This window comes from Aotus nancymaae, unplaced genomic scaffold (assembly GCF_030222135.1).
Source record: "Aotus nancymaae isolate 86718 unplaced genomic scaffold, 86718_ANA_hifiasm-v0.15.2.pri h1tg000006l, whole genome shotgun sequence".
NCBI classification, from domain to species: domain Eukaryota; kingdom Metazoa; phylum Chordata; class Mammalia; order Primates; family Aotidae; genus Aotus; species Aotus nancymaae.
Window position 1 is genome coordinate 61,885,707 of NW_026988417.1, and position 20,123 is coordinate 61,905,829.

General features: G+C 32.5%; 1 protein-coding gene across 2 annotated transcripts in view; it reads right to left on the reverse strand.

The window, feature by feature from the left end:
* Positions 1-20,123, reverse strand: part of UBA6 (ubiquitin like modifier activating enzyme 6) — a 74,526-nt gene that overhangs the window by 3,412 nt on the left and 50,991 nt on the right. For both annotated transcript variants that reach the window (XM_012473422.2, XM_012473423.2), the window contains exons 18-32: positions 18,422-18,499; positions 16,261-16,442; positions 14,305-14,410; positions 13,282-13,371; positions 13,096-13,176; positions 12,221-12,349; positions 10,755-10,806; positions 10,609-10,672; positions 9,404-9,473; positions 7,997-8,068; positions 5,407-5,524; positions 4,089-4,282; positions 3,228-3,355; positions 2,227-2,314; positions 1,928-2,022 (exon numbers count right to left, since the gene is read on the reverse strand). In XM_012473422.2, the coding sequence (XP_012328845.2) occupies positions 1,928-2,022; positions 2,227-2,314; positions 3,228-3,355; positions 4,089-4,282; positions 5,407-5,524; positions 7,997-8,068; positions 9,404-9,473; positions 10,609-10,672; positions 10,755-10,806; positions 12,221-12,349; positions 13,096-13,176; positions 13,282-13,371; positions 14,305-14,410; positions 16,261-16,442; positions 18,422-18,499 (1,547 nt within the window). The remainder of the gene's footprint in view (positions 1-1,927; positions 2,023-2,226; positions 2,315-3,227; positions 3,356-4,088; positions 4,283-5,406; positions 5,525-7,996; positions 8,069-9,403; positions 9,474-10,608; positions 10,673-10,754; positions 10,807-12,220; positions 12,350-13,095; positions 13,177-13,281; positions 13,372-14,304; positions 14,411-16,260; positions 16,443-18,421; positions 18,500-20,123) is intronic.

Genomic DNA, 20,123 nt, shown 5'->3' on the forward strand with positions numbered 1-20,123 from the left:
GTAAGGCAAATTAATGCCTTTGTTAATTAATAGTAGTTTTACTTTTGTATGTATGTTCTTTCTAGCTGCAAAGACTGTTGCTTTTGCCAGGAATAATCTTTCTTCAAAGGTAGCTCAAATGAAATCTACCCTGAACACAATACTGTATAAAAATTTTCATTATCACAGTTACTCAATTATACTTTAATGAAAAACAGGACCAGAGGTGAGACTTAGCCATGTCACCATCTCAAAAGTTATGAGCAACTCTTGTAGAATTGCTTGTAGAGAGGAAACAACTAAAGCAAAGGTCCCACGATGGAGCATCATAAAAGTGAATATTCAGGACAAATAAGGAGGCCAGTGTAGCTGGAATATTGTGAGGGGAAAGTACTTAGAAGAATAACTAGGAATCAATTTCTGTTAAGACTGTGAACTGCTTGAAGGCAGGGCTTGATGAACATGTATGGCAACAAAATATTAACAGGACTAACATTTATGGAATACTTCTTATGTGCCATGACACCATTAGCTGTTACTATTATTTTAGTGCTCAACTCTGGGCACAATCATGCCTATTTGTGGATCTGTAGCTTTTTGAAACTAAGTTTCAAAAGTTACTCAAGGTAACAAAACTAAGTAGCTGAGCAAGAATGTGAATCCAGGTCTTTCTAAAGCCAACATTATGCTATTAATCACAATCCCATTGACTGACTTAACATGTTCAGTACTTAACAGAGACTCAATAAATACTTGCTAAAAGAACAATGTAATAAAATGAAAAATATTATCATGCTGGAGGTTTTAAATATTGGCCAAATCTTAAAAGCATTTAAAACGAATTTGCCACAAATTTTAAACTCCATTAATCAATACACTTTACGACCATATACATTCCACTGCAGCATAAAATAAACGAATTCTAAACACTACTCTTGCTTTATCCAAAAGATATAGGGATCCTAATGAAAAACAATATAAGCCAAATTAATGCCTTAGCTAATATAATAGTTTTACTTTTTAAGGAATAGATAATTCAGACTGGATTATAATTTAAGAGTGATTAACCTCAACTAATTATCATAAAGCCAACAGATACGTTAATCATCATGCAAAGATTCATTTAGTCATCTGAAAAATATTTGTTGATAAACTTTTATGTGCCAGTTTATCGATCTAAGTGCTTGAGATACAACAGTGACAAGATCAAATAAACATTCCCATTCTTGTGAAATATATGTTCTAGTTGCAGGGAAATAGCTAATATACAGTACCTAGGCTGGGTGCGGTGGCTCATACCTGTAATCTCAACACTTTGGGAGACTGAGGCAGATGAAATCACCTGAGGTCAGGAGTTTAAGCCCAGCCTGTCCAACATGGTGAAATCCTGTCTCTACTAAAAATACAAAAATTAGCTGAGCATGGTGTCAGGTGCCTGTAATCCCAGTTACTCAGGAGACTGAGGCAGGAAACTCACTTGAACCCAGGAGGTGGAGGTTGCAGTGAGCTAAGATCACACCACTGCACTCCAGCCTGGGTGACAGAGTGAGACTCCGTCTCAAAAAAATAATAACAATAAAATAAAATAGTACCTGGCACACAGCAGGTACCCTAAACGACAATTTGTTGAATAAATGAATAAAAATAGTAATTTGGCAGTTTGATTCCTCATAAACCTGGTCATTAAGTGTTTCAACATAACAGATGAATTCACTTTTACTTAAGTGTACCGACCAAATCAAGTTTCTAAACTTATTAACTGAAGAGCTGAATCTCTCAAGAGGTAGGCTGTTGGCCTTCATCTGGCAGATTTACTGTCTTATTAATGTCATTAGACAAGACTAATGCTTTTATCTGAATTATGGTAACCTCTATATTTAATTTTTTACTGTGCATCAACTTATATTTAAATTCTTGTTAATCACTACATATAATGTTGAATACTTACGTTAACTTCAATCTTTTTGCATGACCAGGCATTACAGGAACATAAAGCATTTTGACTCCCTGTACCACCATTGTTGGCTCAATTCCATACTTCTCCTAAAAGTGAATATCAAAAAGAGAAACAACAAAGCCTCGCTCATAAAACGCTTATTTAACATCGTTTGTAAACAATGTTTTATGACCAGTAAAAAAAGCAAATTCATGCTAAATAATTATAACTTCCAATAAAATTATAAATAAGAACTAAATAGAAACCAGACGTAAAACTACTAATGAACCAAGTGAATAAAAGTATCTCACTTTGACTGCATTTATGAAATCCAACAGGGTGAAATCTTCTTTTCCATGTACAGTCCATCGATCCCAAATTGTAAATGAAATTCCATTTCTGTCATAGAAAAATATTCAAACTTTGAAATTTTCCTCCCTTTAGTGATGATACAAAAAACCCACCTCCAGCAGTCCATTATTTGTGATTGGGCTAGAAATTAATGTGGGAAAATAAATGATAATACACCTTCTAAGATATCCCATAATATTCTTTCCCCATCACATCATATAAGTAACCACTTTTAATTGGTACCTTGTGGATCCTTCCAGTATCTCATCATAAATCAGTATGTTTTAGCAAGGGAGTTTTGTCTCTCTTTAAAATAGCTGCATGGGTTTCACTGTGTGGATGTTCGAGTCCTCTGTTATTGGACACTTGGGTTATTCTAATCATTGGCTATGATAAATAATGCCATAATAATTATCTTGCAAATATATAGTTTGAGACGTGTGCAAATGTATCTGAAAATCTGACATATAGTGCTATATATTCCTTATTGTGGATTACACTATTTTGTACTCTCATTAGTAATGTATGAGAGTGTCTGCTTTCTCACACTCTTGCTAAGATAGGTTTTTTTCAAGTTTCTGGTTGTTGCCAATCTGAAAACTAAAAAGCATAGGCCCAGGGAATTGTTCTGCCTTGTCACAAGCTTGTGGAATTGAATTCTAAATCTCATGACCTACAGTCAGACACCAGAGTACCTTCTAATTCATCTGGGCAAGGTAGACACAGATGAAATCATAATGCCAAACAATGTGGCAGAAAAAGTGTTGTAAGGGTTCTTTGGCTACTTTAGTCAGAAATATTTCATGAAGATGAGGTTTGAGCTGATCTTGACGTGATGGGAAGAATATACACACACACATATAAAGGGAAAAAAGAGGTGAAGCCAGTATTTTTCCCTTTTAAAAGGTAAAATATTTTATTTCATTTTCATTATACAAGAGAAACAGACCTTCATACATACCTGATTTTAGTTTTCCTTACTTCAGATGTCTCTGTAAACACTATAATTGGAATGGCAAAGTTAAGAAAACAATTTTTGTAAGCTTCAAATGGATAGCCACCAGTTACTTTGATCACCTCCAAGGCAACCTAGATAAAAGAAAGTGATCTATTATATAAATAGCCTAAAACTATCTACGATTTTAATCAGATCTATTCAATTTTCACAAGTTTTCAAGCATTTCTTTGTAGATAGCAATAGCAGCTATGGGACTAGAGTAATGTAAATTTCTTATTATACGTCTCCATACTTTAGCACATTTCATACTTTCAAACGTTCAACCTACTCTATACGTGGTAACAGTTATTAAAAGAAATTAATTCAACTATGTAATCTCCCTACTTTGAAAACACATGCCAGAACTCAAAAAATACAACAGTCTAAAATCACTTAATACAGGGGTATATAATTACATAGCTTCTAGAGTAACTTGAGAGTAATGATGTAATATGGTTAATAACTAGGGTCACACTTAAAGATTCTGAATCATTATGAATAAAGATTAGGGAAGTTCATTTTATTCAAGAAAAACAAAGCACCTGCTTTGTATGAAAGATACAAAGATCAGTGAGAGGATTACTGCCTATAAGAAAAATCACAATCTATGTTGAGCTTATTTTTAATTTTAAAATGCATATTTATGTAAAACTTCAAAATATAAATGACTGCATTTTCAGAAAATATCTTGAAATTTTTAATTATGAGATCCAATATTTATCCTTCCTTCTCTAACATCTTTGAGTGACTGGGTTAGTATAATGGGGAAGACAGGGAAGAGGCAATGAAAAAGGAGCATTTTTATTCAAGGAATAATAAACTTACTAAGCCAGAAACCGTAGCAGTGGTTGTTGCTATAGCAGGTATAATTTTACCAGCTATGCGCTTTGTTTTGAAACGGTCAGCTGGTTCAATATTGTACATTTTGGCACGTAGATTTGATGCAGCTGTGATGAAATCTATGTGTCCGTTACGATCATCATCTTTTTCAAATGAAAGCACTGCCATCTGAAGGTCACCTGATCACACCAACCAGAAAAACAAAGTTCCATAGCAGGCAGTAAAGGTTTTGCTAGGTAAAAGGCAATGTGGGTTTACCAAATTTTAAAGATTTCTTTTTTTCAAATGACTGAGAACGATAAGAAAAATCCAGGTAACTAAAGTTATTGAAGGACATGGAAACAGCTTTACCCATGATTAAATAGAGCCAATATATTTTAATTAAAAAAAAAAAAAAGAAAGAAAATGATGGTTTTAATGCCACAAAATTAGAGATGTTTTTATGTTTTAAAAACTTTCTAATAGCAAAATAAAAGTTATACACTGCACATCTGCTATCAAGTGGTTTACAATAAAAAAGCCAACATTAGGTATAGTTCAAAAATTTATTCCATAAATCCTACTTTGAAACATTTTCCCTCTGATAATTAAGAATAGAGTCAACAGGTCAAATTAAAATAAGTATTTTCTGAAATCTTTGTGGATCCATGGTTTCCAAGATCCTTCTAATTACTGTTATTCTGGGTTATTTTTCCTGAAATTCTACTGGTCCATACTAAAAATCTCAAAAGTTTGGGAACCACTGATTTATAAAACTAAAAGATAGTGAGCAGGTCAAAACAGATGAGTGAATATTTTTGAGAAATTAAAAATTCAGTTTTCCTGTACTTTTATATTTAAGACCATCTAGCAAGGAAGTATATATAGGTCACTTTGTTTTCCCTGTCAGCAATTATGAAGATTAAGAACCTAAGAAGAGTTCCGTTTATGGTTCTTTATCCTAAAGTGATTTAAATGAGTCGATCCAAAGATTAGATTCCACAAGGACTCCATTAAATTGAATTTTTAATTCCTTAAAAACAGAGCTATTCAGTCATGGTTTTAGACCTGCTCACCATCTAAAGAACTAAAATGATCAGAAAAACAACAAAGCAGTTACTGTGATTGGATAATTAGATTTGAGGGTAGGGCAACAGTGGGGAAAATGATGAATTTAGTCACAGTTAAAGATGAACACTGACTTTGATACGATCACGAAATCAATTAATGTCATCATCATTATTGTTGTTATTCTTAGGTGTAGAGCTTGGTGAAAATAAAAATTCATCCTGTTCAAAACATTTTTATAAAGATTTTCCCTTACTTTTGGTGGCTTCGTTAGATAAAATAGCCTTTTCTAGTTGGAAAATAGCATTCCTCTCATCTTCACTGCTAATAGGAACGTGGTCTGGTTTCCTTGCAGTTTCATCTGTTTGAACAACCTTTGAATATATGAATATATTTTTATTAATGTTATTTTCTGCATCTAAGTTTGGTTACCATTTAACTATTTTATCAAATCTCAAAGAGAAAATATTTTCTCTATGTATTTTAATCAGACTATTAATCATTGGTCCAATATATTTTCAGAAGGTATTATGTTATTCATGTATGTATTTTATTATCTATCTTCTCACACAGGAATGTAAGCTCTATAACAATGGGGATCTTCATGTATCTTGTTCACTGACAGAACTCCAATGTATCTAATTTTTATTATCTACAATGATATAGTGGGCATAAAAAATACTGAGGAGCTCATACAATCTAAGTCCATACTGATCTTTTTAAAAATTCCACACTAGAATAAAATTAGTATTAATCAACAGTTTGTGATTCTGACAAATCTACTTTAAACTCAAGTTGCACTGCTCTAACTGGTACAGAGCTGTTTGACATCAAAGAAACTAAAGAAATCCATAAAATATATAATATGGACATCCTTTAAATATTTACTGACTGCTGATAAGTTTTTTCCTTAAGAATACGTCTTCTTTCATATAGAAAGTTTGGTAGGATTAAGGCAGTGCATACCATAAGTAATTTAACCTTAAAAAATTACTTATTAGATATTCCATTAGGGCATGGAAATTAATATTCTCAAACCAAAAAATTAGCTTCATCATCATGAAGTAATATTTATTAAAAATACACTCAAATCATCATTTTACAAATTAAACATTATTACAAAAAATTAAGAAATATTAAGGACTCCAGGAAGGAGAAACTTTTGTTTGTCTGAATGGCTAGTTGAAATTTTTCGCTGTGACATCTGCAATCAGAAGTACCGTACCTGAAACTTCAGTGTGAGCTCCTTTAAGGAGTTGTGAAAAAGCCCATAGTTCATGTTAAAACTGTAGTTAAATTGCTCAGGAGAACTTATTACCCCCAAACTTTGATATAGATAGAAGCAATGCAAGGCCAAAAACATACTGAAGCAAGAGTAATAACGGACAGTAAAGTTAAGCCATTTTTCCTTGGCTTCTCTGTAGTTTTGCCCTTGGAAACATGGGCCGAGAACTTTCTTTGGGACTTCTGTTTATCCTCATCCTATTTTTATTCTTTATAGGCTGTAAGTCATAAGCACTGTGTTCTGAAAACCCATCTACCTGGGCAAAATCAACTACCCTAGAAGTATTTTTTTTTTTCCTTGAAATAAAAATGCAGAATGAAAGGCTGCACACACCACTTCTTTCTTGAATTTTGCAAAGAGGTGGTCACTACTACACCTTTTCTGGTGTAGCTAAATTTTGTGATTTTTTAGAGAACATACAAGAAAGGCATATATTGAAGGTGTAAAAAAGAAAAAAAAAGTTTTCAAACTTTCCTATTTCATTGGCTAAATTTCATGTTCCATATTTACTAATACTCCCTATTTTTTTTTTTTCCCAATGTATTTCCCTGGTAAAATCCCAACCCCAGTTATAGCCAATCTTCCATCCATTACACAGTACAATACCACCCAAGAAGCTAAATTCTGGCTGGAGAAAAGGTAAGGATCTTTTCTTGACAATTATTTCATACCTTCACTCCACTGGACAATTGTTTCATACCTTCTTTTCTTTGCTTTTACTTCCTTTATCTGTTAACCCCTTCACTCTGAGCTACTAAGCTAGCTTCTTATTTCAACTAAGAAAATAACAATCTTTTTTTCTCTCACACTAATTCCAATCCCTTAGAAATATCTCAGAGCTACAGTAAAATATAAACAGAATCCAATCTTTTATGATCACTTTCCTGCTAAGTACTACTTCATTCAGACCATCAACATCTTTTGCCTATACTCTTGCAGTAACCTCTTAACAGCTTTTCCTGCTTCCTCACTTGTGTAAACATACATACAACATTCTTAACACAACAGCCAGAGTCACTCTTAAATCTAAGTCGGATCATGTCACTCTTCTTAAAATGCTCTACTGGTTTTCTTCTCAAGGTAAAACACTAAGTATTTATCATAACCCCAACTATCTCTGTAATTTCCTCATTTACCACTCTCCCTCCTGTATATTCTCTTCTAGATGAGTCCTGACCTTAAAAGTTTTTCAAGGCCTTTCTCTGCACTTATTTCTGCTGCATGCATTGCTATTTCACTATTCCTTCACTTTCTTCAGGTTTCTGCTCAAATGTTACTGTTATCAAAGAGTCTTCCCTCACTTCCATCCCATATAAAATGACACCAGCTCCATCACTCTTTCTTTTCCCTGTTGTATTTTTCCTTCTTAGCACTTATACTCACACTGCAATATTATGTACTTATTAACATTTTTGTTCATAGTCCCTCTCTGCCCCACAGGGAATATAACATTCACAAGAGCAAGAAATGTTCATTTTGATATTCTCCAGGTTTAGAATGGGACTTGATACAAGTCCTAATTCCCAAAGTATTTGCTGAATGAATGAATTTTTAAACATACCTTATTGGAAGGTTTGAATTCCTGAATCTTTACTTCTGAAAGAATATTCAAGAGGGCATCTGATGATAAGTCCTGTTTTTAAAAAAGTAATTTTACCAACAAACATATTATTCTATTTCTAAATTCTAAAGCTAAAAATATCCTATAAAAAGTCCTTAATCACCTTATAGTATGTAATACTTTCTTATCTGAATATGTAGACATCCATTTGAGACATTCATCTTTATTTCTATAAAAATATCCCCCCATAAAGGTTATGGGGGAGGAGAAGGTAAGGTATAAAAAAGCACTTATTAGTCAACAAACTTGAAATCTTAGTCCTTCTGAAAATTTTTTCAAAGGTAGTTTTAGGACTAGTTGTAAATGTAAAACTGAGAGACTTGACCAGGGACTATCTTTTTAATTCCCTTAGCTTTATGTTTTATGTTTTTAATGTTTTACAAAGTTCCTTGAAGTAAATTATACTCAATAAGTAAAATAAGTAAACGGAATTCATACCTTCAGAAGGTGGAAAATATTTAAATGGTTAAAGATGAACTTAGATGAATTAAAAGCTATGGGTTGCATCTATATTAAGCATTGAGAAGCTGCTTGGCAAAAGCTGAGACACGGTGCTTTTGAGGTCAACTACCACACTCACCACATTACTACTGTTTTTCCCAAAAAGAATATCAGATTGAATCCCATTATTTTTACCCATCAAATATTTACAGTTTATTTGTATGAATTCCAAAAAGGATTAATCTAAAACAGACATTGTTATTTGAATCCAAGATAGCCAATGTTAATTATCGGATCTGATTCATATCCCTCTGTTTAGCCTACCTAATAGTACAACAATTTACTTAGCTAGAACATGCATTTGTAAAGAAAAGACACAGATGTCTCTCAAATAAAACCACATTGGGCCCTATAGATGTTAGTTAATGAAGACAGTGTTTAAGATAATGGGTATGATGCTAAAAGTAAGAAATGTCAACACAGAGGAGCATTTTCAGATTTCCTGAAAAGCATGCTAATTATCACAAAATAAGTCAAACATATGTTAACAAAGATAATCTCTAAGAAATATTTCAAAATTGCTATGAAATGATTCACTGTGGCTTTTTAGAATAGGATAACTGAAGTTGATAAACAGCTTGTAAATATTTTTAAAATAAAGTTTGACTGCATTTTATATTGATGTTTCACTGCTTCAATTCAGAAAGAAAAATCCGACTTCCACTTAGCAATACTGCAATGAGCTTTTAGCTTTCATTATGTTAGTATGAGCAAAAATTCAATAAAAAGTCTATATCAGAAAGAATGATTCTTATAACTAATAAATATTTTTATGCAATTAGTACATCAGTCATCTAATTCTAACTTGATTTTGCATCACTTGTTAAGGCTTAAAGAATATCTTACCTCTTCTGTAAATGGAATACAATATACTGTAGCATATAGTTTTGCAGCATTCTGAAGGAAACTGAGATGCCTTTTGAAATTAAAAAATAAAGCAAAGTTTGAATGCAAAGTTTTAAAGACGATACTTAACGCATTATGAACTATAGCCTTTAAATGTAATTTGAAGAAATATAACCACAGAATGATTGTTTCAGGATTTTTTTGTTAGATAAAAAAATTCTGGTCTCTACCAAAACACTATAGAAGTTATAAAAAAACAAAACATCAAACAGTTATTCTCGAAAACACTAACATTCAGGTAGTGATTATGACTACCTTCAGAAGGAATGAGTGAACAGAAGTAGAAGACTCAGACCAGTGAACGAAAATATATACATTTGGTCTAATGAGTATATATCAAGTTCAAACTAAGTAAATGTGTTTATTTAAAAACAAAAGAAGGAAGTCCTATAGAAGAAGTGGTCCAGGATAAGGTGACTGGAAACCTAAAACCACCACCAGATGAGAAAATTAAGCATAGAGTTATCTGTTGAAAGGAAGGTTAGTAAAGGCAAGCTACATGTTTAATTAAACATTTATATACATAAGGCTGGGTGTGGTGGCAGGGACCTGTAATCCCAGCTATTTGGGAGGCTGAGGTGGGAGGATTGCTCGAGCCCAGGAGTTTGAGACCAGGCTGGGCCACATAGTGACACCTGTCTCTTTAAAAAAAAAAAAAAAAGAGAAATAGAAAAAATATACATACACACACAAGCGTGAATCTAATGTGTATCTAATATAGTGTTTCCCGGTATTCACACAAAGACAACTCCTTTGAAAATAATTTGAAATTATTTAGAAAGCTATTATTATTTTTTTCTCCATATAACTGAAGATTCTTTTATTTTGATTTAATTAAATATAAAAACACATTGTCATTTTACTAATTTATGGATAAAGTAAAATGGTGATTTTGGTTTCAACTTAGATATTTATTATAAATAATGTGGTTATTTACCATGTAAATAAACAGATTCACATTTGTGTGGGAAGGGTTGTAGCTGGCTTTCTTGGTCAGAATGACTTGGTAACTCTTAAATTAACAGGGATGAAATAATTGAACATTAAAGAGTCTAAGGTTTTCACTCTGCAATTTACACTTAAGGAATGTCCAGTTAAGAAATATATAATGAAGGATACATATAAAACTAAATATAAATACTTACAAAGGTTCATTTAAATCAAATTTTATTGGAGAGGGTGGCCTCTTTGGCGACTGCCAAAACAAACCTAGCAAAAAGATACAAATATTTTCGATGTATATAGCCAGTAATAAATTTCATGGAAATTTCTTCTCAACATTTATACTTACTGCCATCTTTTAATCGTATGTCCAGAGGGAAACAGTGAAGAAGCTGAAGAGCCTAAAGAAAAAATGAATTAAAGGCATCCACTATTTAATATTATCTGAGGAAAAATTAAAATTTAAAAATGTTGTGTGTAAATATATACACATGCCTCAAAAATCAAAACACATTAAAAGATACACAGTGAAGTCTCCCAACCACTCTTGTATTCCATCTGTCCATTCTGCTGTCACCCCTCCTCATAAAGAAAAATCCAAAATAACATTTTCTAATTATTTGTTTTTTGGGAGGTGGTATCTACAGCAAACAAATATAGATTACTTCACTCCTTTTTCTATAAATAGTTGCATATTTTAGATGTCATTCTGCTCTTTTTAAAGAGCTAATACTTAAATAACACAAAACCAGAAAAAACACACAGTATTTTGTATTTTTGAAATAATACATGTTTGAAATTTGCTTCAAAATCATCTAGGGGAAGGTAAGAATGAATGGGGATAGTGATGAAACAAGATTTATCTATGAATTGATAATTGCTAAACCTGGGTGATAAGTAAACGACAATTACATTAGGGTTCATTATACTATTTCTTTTACATTTCTACAGCTGAGTTTTTTTCATTATAAAAAAAGTTTAAAAAAAAATTAACAGAAGATAAGAACTAAAGAGTTCCTGAGATTTTGAAACAGAGGTCATTGATAATCATGATAAGAACAATTTGAGAGTAATGAGCAAAGAAGTCAAATTTACTAGGTGATAAAGTGGTAACACTGAGTAGTACAGATCACTTTTCCAAGAAGTAGAGCTCTGATGAAAATAAAAAGACAGAAGTACAAACAAAATATTTTTTAAGTGGGATGTGGTGGCATGCACATGCTGTCTCAGCTACTTAGGGGCTGGGGCAGGGATCACTTGATCTGAGGAGTTCAGGGCCAGCCTGGACAATATAGGGAAAACCAGTTTAAAAAAAAAAGATGTTTTTAAAGAAGATGAACTAAGAGCCTAAAGAGAGGGAAAGACTAAAGACACATTCCAGCAACTGTTTTTCACTGGAGGTAGGAACAACAGCTAATATTTGGTAATTTTTTTATGTGCCAGGCTCTGTTCTAAATGCTTTGTAAGTCTTACCTCCTTTGATCCTCACCACTGCCTTATGTATTAGGTACAAATTTATTATTTCTATTTTACGGATGGGGAAACAGACATAAAATGTGATTATCAGATATGGGTGGAAATGGCAAAATCCAAGCAAAATTTCTGACTGAATATCCCTATTTTCTCAGTTTCTTGCTTCTTCTATTCTGAACAAAATTCTTTTAGATTAGCATGTGCTCTCGTTTAACTTACTACTAATTTCTGAAAAGCTTGCCAAAATAAAGAATACAAGTTGCAGGTCAATAAAATTAATTTGTTAATGACCAAATAAGCCAAGGTCAGACCTTTTCTTAATGTCTCAGAATGCATACTTACCTTATGGTTAAAATATTTTTCAAACTTTAATCTTGCTAATTCTACACACTGAGACCAATTTCTAGGTCTTCTGCTAAGTAATTTTATAACTTGAAAACAGCCTTCTAAACTGTGTCCACTCTGTATCTTCTAGAATAGGAGAGAAAAAAAAAATCAACATACTTCCAATTACAAACACATACACATCCCTCACCAAAAGTTAGCCTGTTTGAAGGGTCAACTCATGTGTTTTATGCTTTTTTAAGCTCCTTGAACTTTTAAGCTCCTTGCCCCTTCTTTCCTCTTTCCCTCTTTCTTTTCTTTTTGGAGAAGGGGAATGGGAAGAGATAGCACATAAAGTTTTAACTCTGATTTCTTATTTTACAAGCTACCCTCATATTTTCCTAGCTGTAAGTTATTAGTACTACATATGTACTTACCATAACTGCTATGAATATCTGCTACTAAAAAGTAGGCCTTGTTAGTATAAGAGTAAAAGGAAGTGAGAAAACATCTTTAAAGTTGCCTTCACTGTGAGAGTAGTAAATCTTAGAGATTATTGTTCCCTCATGAAATTTTCACTAGAACTTACCTCAATTTTTTTCCCTTCCAAAGGACTTAATAAAAGCCCTTTTATTATTTGTAGCCCTTCTATCATAATTATATCTTTATTAGTTTGAACCATATAAATTGCTGTTCTGTGAGTCAAATATGGTCAAATATTGACAATTCTATACAGTTCACCCAAACCAAAGGAGGATCATTTGTGACCTAATTTCACTTTTTATATACAATCACTCTTTATGGAGGTAAAATAAGTCACTTGTAGATGACTTGGAAATAAGACTACACTGAGACAAATTGTTAAGTTTGTATTGAAATATATGTATTTTTACCTGTAAGACTTCTTCTGCAGACGAATAGGTTTGCCAAAATTTGTTAAACAATGAAGGTTTGTGGGAAAAGGAACTTTCAAACTGTAACAGAGAAAAAGAAAAAAATTTACAAATAGAAGTCTGTTCAAAGTCAGAAATATTTTCTTTCTGACTTCAAAGAAAATAAATTTAAACAGGAACTTTTACCTTATCTCTTGCCCATTGTATGGTATGTTCGATAGCAGCTGGAAAGGATTTTAGAGTACAAAATGGTATTTCCTCTTCTGGGGGATCCCGCTAATTTATAAAATATGACAATAGATACTTAAGGAGAAGCAATGACCAATTTTTATTGATTGAATTTACTTTTGAGCTTTAAGGCTATTAAAAATCCAAAAATAAATAAAATCCAACCAGACATTTTTATATCTTCTCTTTCTTAGGCAGTAAGAGAAGTTAATGCTTTTGACATTTAAACTATTTGTTAATAGTTACATAATGCCAATCACGAATCTTGTAATTTGTGTACTCATTTGGTGCACCATGTAGTACTCATGACACACCATCATATATAAATTCTTTTTTTCTTCACTAATTAAGGTGACATTTAAAGTTTTATAACACTCCCTGTTTTGAAAAGTAATTCAAGAATCCCCAGTATAGTGCTTGGAATAGCATGAGTTTTTCCATGGAGAAAAACATTTGGGAGTAGAAATGTGCCCTCAATGCTTGATACAGGTTTCTCACAGAGAGCATGTATTAAATAAATGGCAAATACCTAACTTGTTTTTTGTGGATAAAGTACCACTGAAGAAATCCGCATTCTATGACAGGGTACATTTTGCCTGAGTTTATTGGTTTACCTAATCTAAAATGACTCACTTTGTCTCAGCAAGTAAATAAAATTTTATGCCTTTGTTGACAGTTCTACTCTCAGTTTAATAGTCTGTTCTTATCAAACAATCTTACACTTAAAGGGTATCAGAAAACTAATCAAGCAGCTCTGAGAAATAAACAGAAAAATAATGCTCTAGAAACATCAGACACAAAATTCTGATAATTAAAGTTCAATTATATTTTTAAAAATGTACATGCACATTTGTATGAAAATCATTGGCAGAGCAAAATCAGAAGGATTAGGAAAGCTAAATCAAATTGTTGGCTGATGAAGACAAAAATTACAAGATATAAAAAAGACAAACACTTACTTCAAAATACTGATTCACTTACATGACTATTGTAAGATTCAGTCAAATGTGGTACAATAACTTCAGTGTGTCCCTTAGTACCCATTGTTCCAGAATCCAACAGAGGCCTTAGATTTGCTAAGCAACGACTATTTGAAAAGATAAGAAGTAAAAAACAAAAAAGTGAGCAATAACAATGTAACCAAAGGATATCCTACTACTTTCTATTGACCATTTCACATAATTCTTGTCACTTCTTGAATGCAGTATTTTAGGAAAACAAATATATTACTATCAAACAACCAGTGGATCATTTCTGTCCCCCTATTCTGTACTATACGTACAAATTTTGTTGTTCAATCTAATAATTTCTATCTCTCTCTCCTTCTACTAGTATCCTAAATCTGGGGCTTTGTTAACCTTTATCTCTAGGTTTAATTCCTAACAGTATTATTTCTTTTTCCTTGTTTTATATTTTTCTTTGGTTATTTTCTGACTACAAGTTCTACCACAGTATCTCTTCTCAATATTTTCTTTAACCAAATAATATTAATCTTCTTTCTCAATATTTACAATACCTATATTCTACAATTTTAATTTCTTAAAGTTTTGTTTTCTCCCCCTCTTTGGCCCAAGATTACAAACTTCACATTTTTCAACTGATAAATTTTCCTCTGCTAATATGTCTGCTCTATACCCCAACATTAAGAAGTCATACAAAGATATAAGAAAGATGATGTAGGGTGTGAACACATTTATAGTCATTCATTTATCTACTTACTTAAGGAATATTTACTAAGTGACATCATGTGTTGGGCACTGAGGATACAATGATGGAAAGTAAATGGTCCCTGGATTAATGATTTAGTGAGGACACAAATATTAAACAAATATGCATGTCAATAAAAATAAGTGCCATGAAAGAAAAAGTGCAGAGTGCTATGAAAAATCACCATAGGAGGCTCTAATTTAGAATTTTGGGGAAAAGAAAGTCTGTTTAGATAAAGAAATTTAGGCTGAAACTGAAAGGATGAAGAAAAAAGGCTAAACTAAGTAAAGAGTAGATAGGCAGATTAGAGATCAGGAAAAGCAAGAAAAACAGTATTTCCTGAGGCTGAAGAATATTGTGTATAAGTCCCTTGTGTAAAAAAGTGCTGAAGGCCTTGTAAGAACAGAGTGAGGCACAGAGAGAAGAAGGGGACCCAAGAGGGGACAGGTCAGAGCTGCTGCGGGTAATCAGCATGAGCTCGCCTGGTAGAAGAGTATAAGAAAACAGAAGAACACGAAAACAATTAAGGGAAAGTGCCAAGATGACGAACTTTCTGCTGCTGCCCTCAAGCAGAGGGACTTGGAGACCACACAACTGAAGCCAGAAAGGGAAAATGAGGAGGAGGAGGAGGAACCCAAGTAACTTTGTGGTTTACTGCCCACCCCACTGCCCTTTGCCTGTGTGCCTGAAGCCAGTCCCATCACCCTCATGTTTCCTCCACTAGTGCTCACAGGTCCCAGCACTGATGGCATTCCCTTTGGCCTGAATGCAGTGGGTCCATTTTGTGCTTCCTTCTTAGGTATCCTCTCTCTCCTGGGCCACTTCTAGAGGTGAAGGAGTTACTCCTTCTGTGTTTTCTATAGCAGTAAGGCTCACCCCAAAGTATTAAAAGGAGCTTTATAATTCAGAAAAAAAAAAAAGGACAGACAAAAAACTGAAAGGCACATGCAGCTAGATTAAGGGGAGCCAAGGGGAACTGGTAAATGTTACACCGGCGTGGTCAACAGGTGAGAAGTACTCCATGAAAAACATTTAGGTTATGTTACAAATTTTGAATTTCATTCTAAGTATAGTGGGAAATCATAAAAGGGTTTGTGTCTGAGGAGTACTGTAACAGGAACATAAAGAATAATCAGAAAATTCCGTTAACTTTTCAATAAGTAATGTGGGTGGAAAATAGAAGTGAAAATTAAAGATAATTCTGTAGGAGCCTGAATTTCAAGAACGTACCTGTCTACATATCTCCTGGCTTCCACATTATCTAATGCTGTAACAATTATATCTTGTTTAGTATAGAACTCATCATTGTAAATGGTCTCAGTGGCTGGACATACTTTGTTCAGGTGTGCATCTATTTTTATTTGAGGATTTATTTTCAGAGTAGCATCAGCAGCAGTATAGCTTTTAGGTTTCTAAACAAATAATAAAAGCAGAAAGAATATGTTAAACAACAACAAAAAAAAGGACTAAGATTTTTCTATATATTCCAGAGTGATAAGAATGTGTAAGTTCAATTGCAGTACACATATAAGGTAAGAGTAATGACACCAGTTTTCATTTTTGGTTTGTAGAAATTACATTAATTGTAATAACATTACATTAATAATGCACATTAGTCCAAATAATTCACAAATTATTAATAAGAATCTAAACAACTTCTATCTCATAGTTAAGTGCTTTACAGTTCTTAAAAGAAATTAAAAGTCCAATTACGAGTACGATTTTTCCCTGTTTGACTTGTTAAGTGCATAGAAAAAAATGAGAACACATTCAGTGAAATATTGGAAATCCACTCTGCAGAAGGTAAGTTCTTAGAGGTATGAGAGTTTAATACTTTAGTACTAACATATTTTGAAATTATTATTATTTCTGGATGGAAATATTTTCAGAAATTATGTACCAGTTTTATAAAAAAGAGTACAGTAGTTTCCCCTTATCCGCATTTCACAACTCCCAAGGATGGCTGAAACTACAGATAGTACAAAATCCTATATATACTATGTATTTTCATATACATATACACCTATGATAAAGTTTAATTTCTAAATTAGGCATAGTAAGAGATTAATAACAATAAAGCAGAACAATCATAATAATATACATTAATAAAAGTCAGGGAATTTGGTCTCCCCCTCTCAAAATATAGTATCTTATTGTACCACACTGTACTTACCTATTTTCAGATCCTGACTGACCATGGCTAACTGAAACTATGGCAAGCAAAACTGGATACCACTGATAAAGGGTACTACTGTACTCTAAATTTATTCTTTCCTTTCTTAAAAAGATTTAGTTACTATTTTAAATCATGGGTATCATTTCAGGCGCTGTCACTGTTCATTTGCATTTGCTTTGGCACTAAATATCTTTAGGCCATTTTGTTTAAGTTCACACATCTAGTTTTAATATTTCTGTCTCTTCTCACATTAGTAGGCTGACTTGTTTCACTTGTTAGTGTTCTAAGTGTACAAACAAATCAAAACTTTGTTAGAACTCAGTAAAATAAGAACAAACAAGTCTTTATAGTTCTTCTCTAAGTAAAATGCACCAAGTTAAGCAAATACGCTTTGCAATGTATTTTAGTTCACAACAGACCCTATTACTTTGTCTATTATATTTGGATAAGAGAGGCAATTAGATTAACTACAACATCTGCTTCAGTTACTTTTTGTTCATGACATTACTAAGACTGGCAATGAGTTGTTGAACAATAAAGGAAAAAGTTTTTTACAAACATTTCTTTAGGGTAGAAATGGTTTTTCCCTAGGTTGCCAAGGCTGGTCTTGAACTCCTAACCTCAATCAATCCTCCTGTGTTGTCCTCCCAAAATGATGGGATTACAGGTGTGAGCTATTGTGCCTGGCTGAAACATTTCAACAGTAAAAGCAAATTTCCTTTACTAAAAATGCATTTTTTCCTGAATTAAATATTTTGGTCTCTATAAAAAAGGAGACTGAGAACAAGCATTATTTTACGATAAAAATGGATGTTAAATAGTCAAACGATCAAAAGAGCACAAAAATTCTAAGTGTTAAACTTTTACCTGATTTATGACAAGGATATAAAAAAGAGTGCCAAATTTGCAAACTATCAAAACCTCAAATTAGAAACATATTTCTATATACTTACTTAAACATACCTTGGTGATTACAAAATGAAAAAAATACTGCCCATTTCACAACTCAGATTTTAATATACAAAATCAATGCAAAAATCAATACTGTGCATTAAATAATTTCATATTTTTCCTTTTGTCATTACCATTGATAATTTGAAAGATTCTAATAAAATAACACATTAGAATTGTTCAATCACTATTTTCTATTTATTAAAAGGAAACTTTTCTTTTTTATATAACAGATGATTTAAATTTGAAACAATAGCAACATACCTGTATGTGATGAGGACGAAATAGGAACTGTCTATTTAAGTTGGACTTTTCTATCAAGTCAGGATCTGTAACTGTAACCTAATATCAAGAAAATATGGCTGAAATTACATAATGGATAAATTTTAATCTATCTTTCTTTCCTTAGTATGACTAAAAAACTCCCGACAAATTATTCTAAATTAGTCTGGTTGGTAAAGGTTAAAATGATATAAACATTCCCAAATAGTTAGCAATACTACTCTTTTATATTTTGTTTAATTGTAATTAATGTTTTACACAGGAGCACATCAAACAAAATAGCCGAAGCCAATTGCAATTCCTGTTCAAAACTTTTTTCTAATTATTCATAACAAAACAAAACAAAACTTTTTGGAACTGTGAAATGGATTAGCTGCAGAGGAGCTAGCTCTTCTTTCTAAACTTAGGATATTTACCCTTAATCTCAACTAATTTGGAAAGAATACTTATATGTATCAATTTGAAAGGGACTCTGGCAAAGCAGAGGCCTACAAACTACTAGGCAGCCTGCCTATTTTTGTAAATAAAGTTTTACTGAAACACTGTCATACCATTTAAGAATTGTCTATTGCTGTTTTCATGATCCTAGGGGCAGAACTGAGTAGTTGTGACAGAGATCTTTGGTCTGCAAACCTGAAAACTTTGCTATCTTGTCCTTTAAGAAAAAGTCTGCAGACTCATTCTAAAGGATGCAAGAAGTAAACAAACTCAAGATAATCTGAAGAGTATTCAAAATGCATTTGTGACTTTGGCATTTTTAAACAATATTTGTGTAGGTGCAGAATGTCTCAGACTGTATTCCACATTTATTTTCTTTCAGTTGATAGTTCCTTGATATTTTTAATATTTCTGTGTAATTATGTTAGAGAGTGTCTCTTTTAATAGAGAAAAGGTCAATCAGAAAATATCTTTTAACAAAAAAGCTTAATCAATTCATTGTTCACTGACAATAAGGCTTTTTCCTTCCACCTCCACTTTTTCATTCCCCTCTATTTTTGCTTTCTACTGGACTGACCAAGTTTTCTTAATTCCTACTGCCCCCAACTCCCCAAACTTGTTTAGAATCTAAGTACCTAATGTTATGTGGTTATGCTCAAAATTTTAACATGCTCAGGTGACTTAAGATCTAAAACTAATTAAAATTTTTATCTTCCTCCTGAACACTGAGAATATCTAAACCATTTAATTTGGACCTCTCCAGTTTGCTTTCTATAAGATCAAGTTACACTTAAACTTTTAACCCTCTCACTCCAAGGTTTTTAAAAATCAATGCTTATGTAAATCAATGAATGCTGACAAATGCCTCTGCATACCCTTTATACACTGCCCACACAACCTAACATCTTTCAATAAGAACCATTAAGTAGTAATCTTTCACCATTTTATTTGTCGACTATCTTTCTTTGCTCTCCCTCTTAAACTTAGTATGAAAATCTAGGTTAATAGTAATTTTCCCTTACACTATGAAGATATGCTTCCATTATCTTCTATTTATTGCTGATGAAAAGTCTATTATGCAATCTCTTTTTTTAATCTCTGCTTTTGATTTGTTTGGGACTAGTTTATCTTCTAATTTGAAAACACTTGTCTTTCTTCAACTCTGAGAACTTTTGTCATTGTCTTTGGAATATATTGCTTCTTCTCCCTTATCTTTATCTCTGGAAATTCTACTAGACCTATGTTG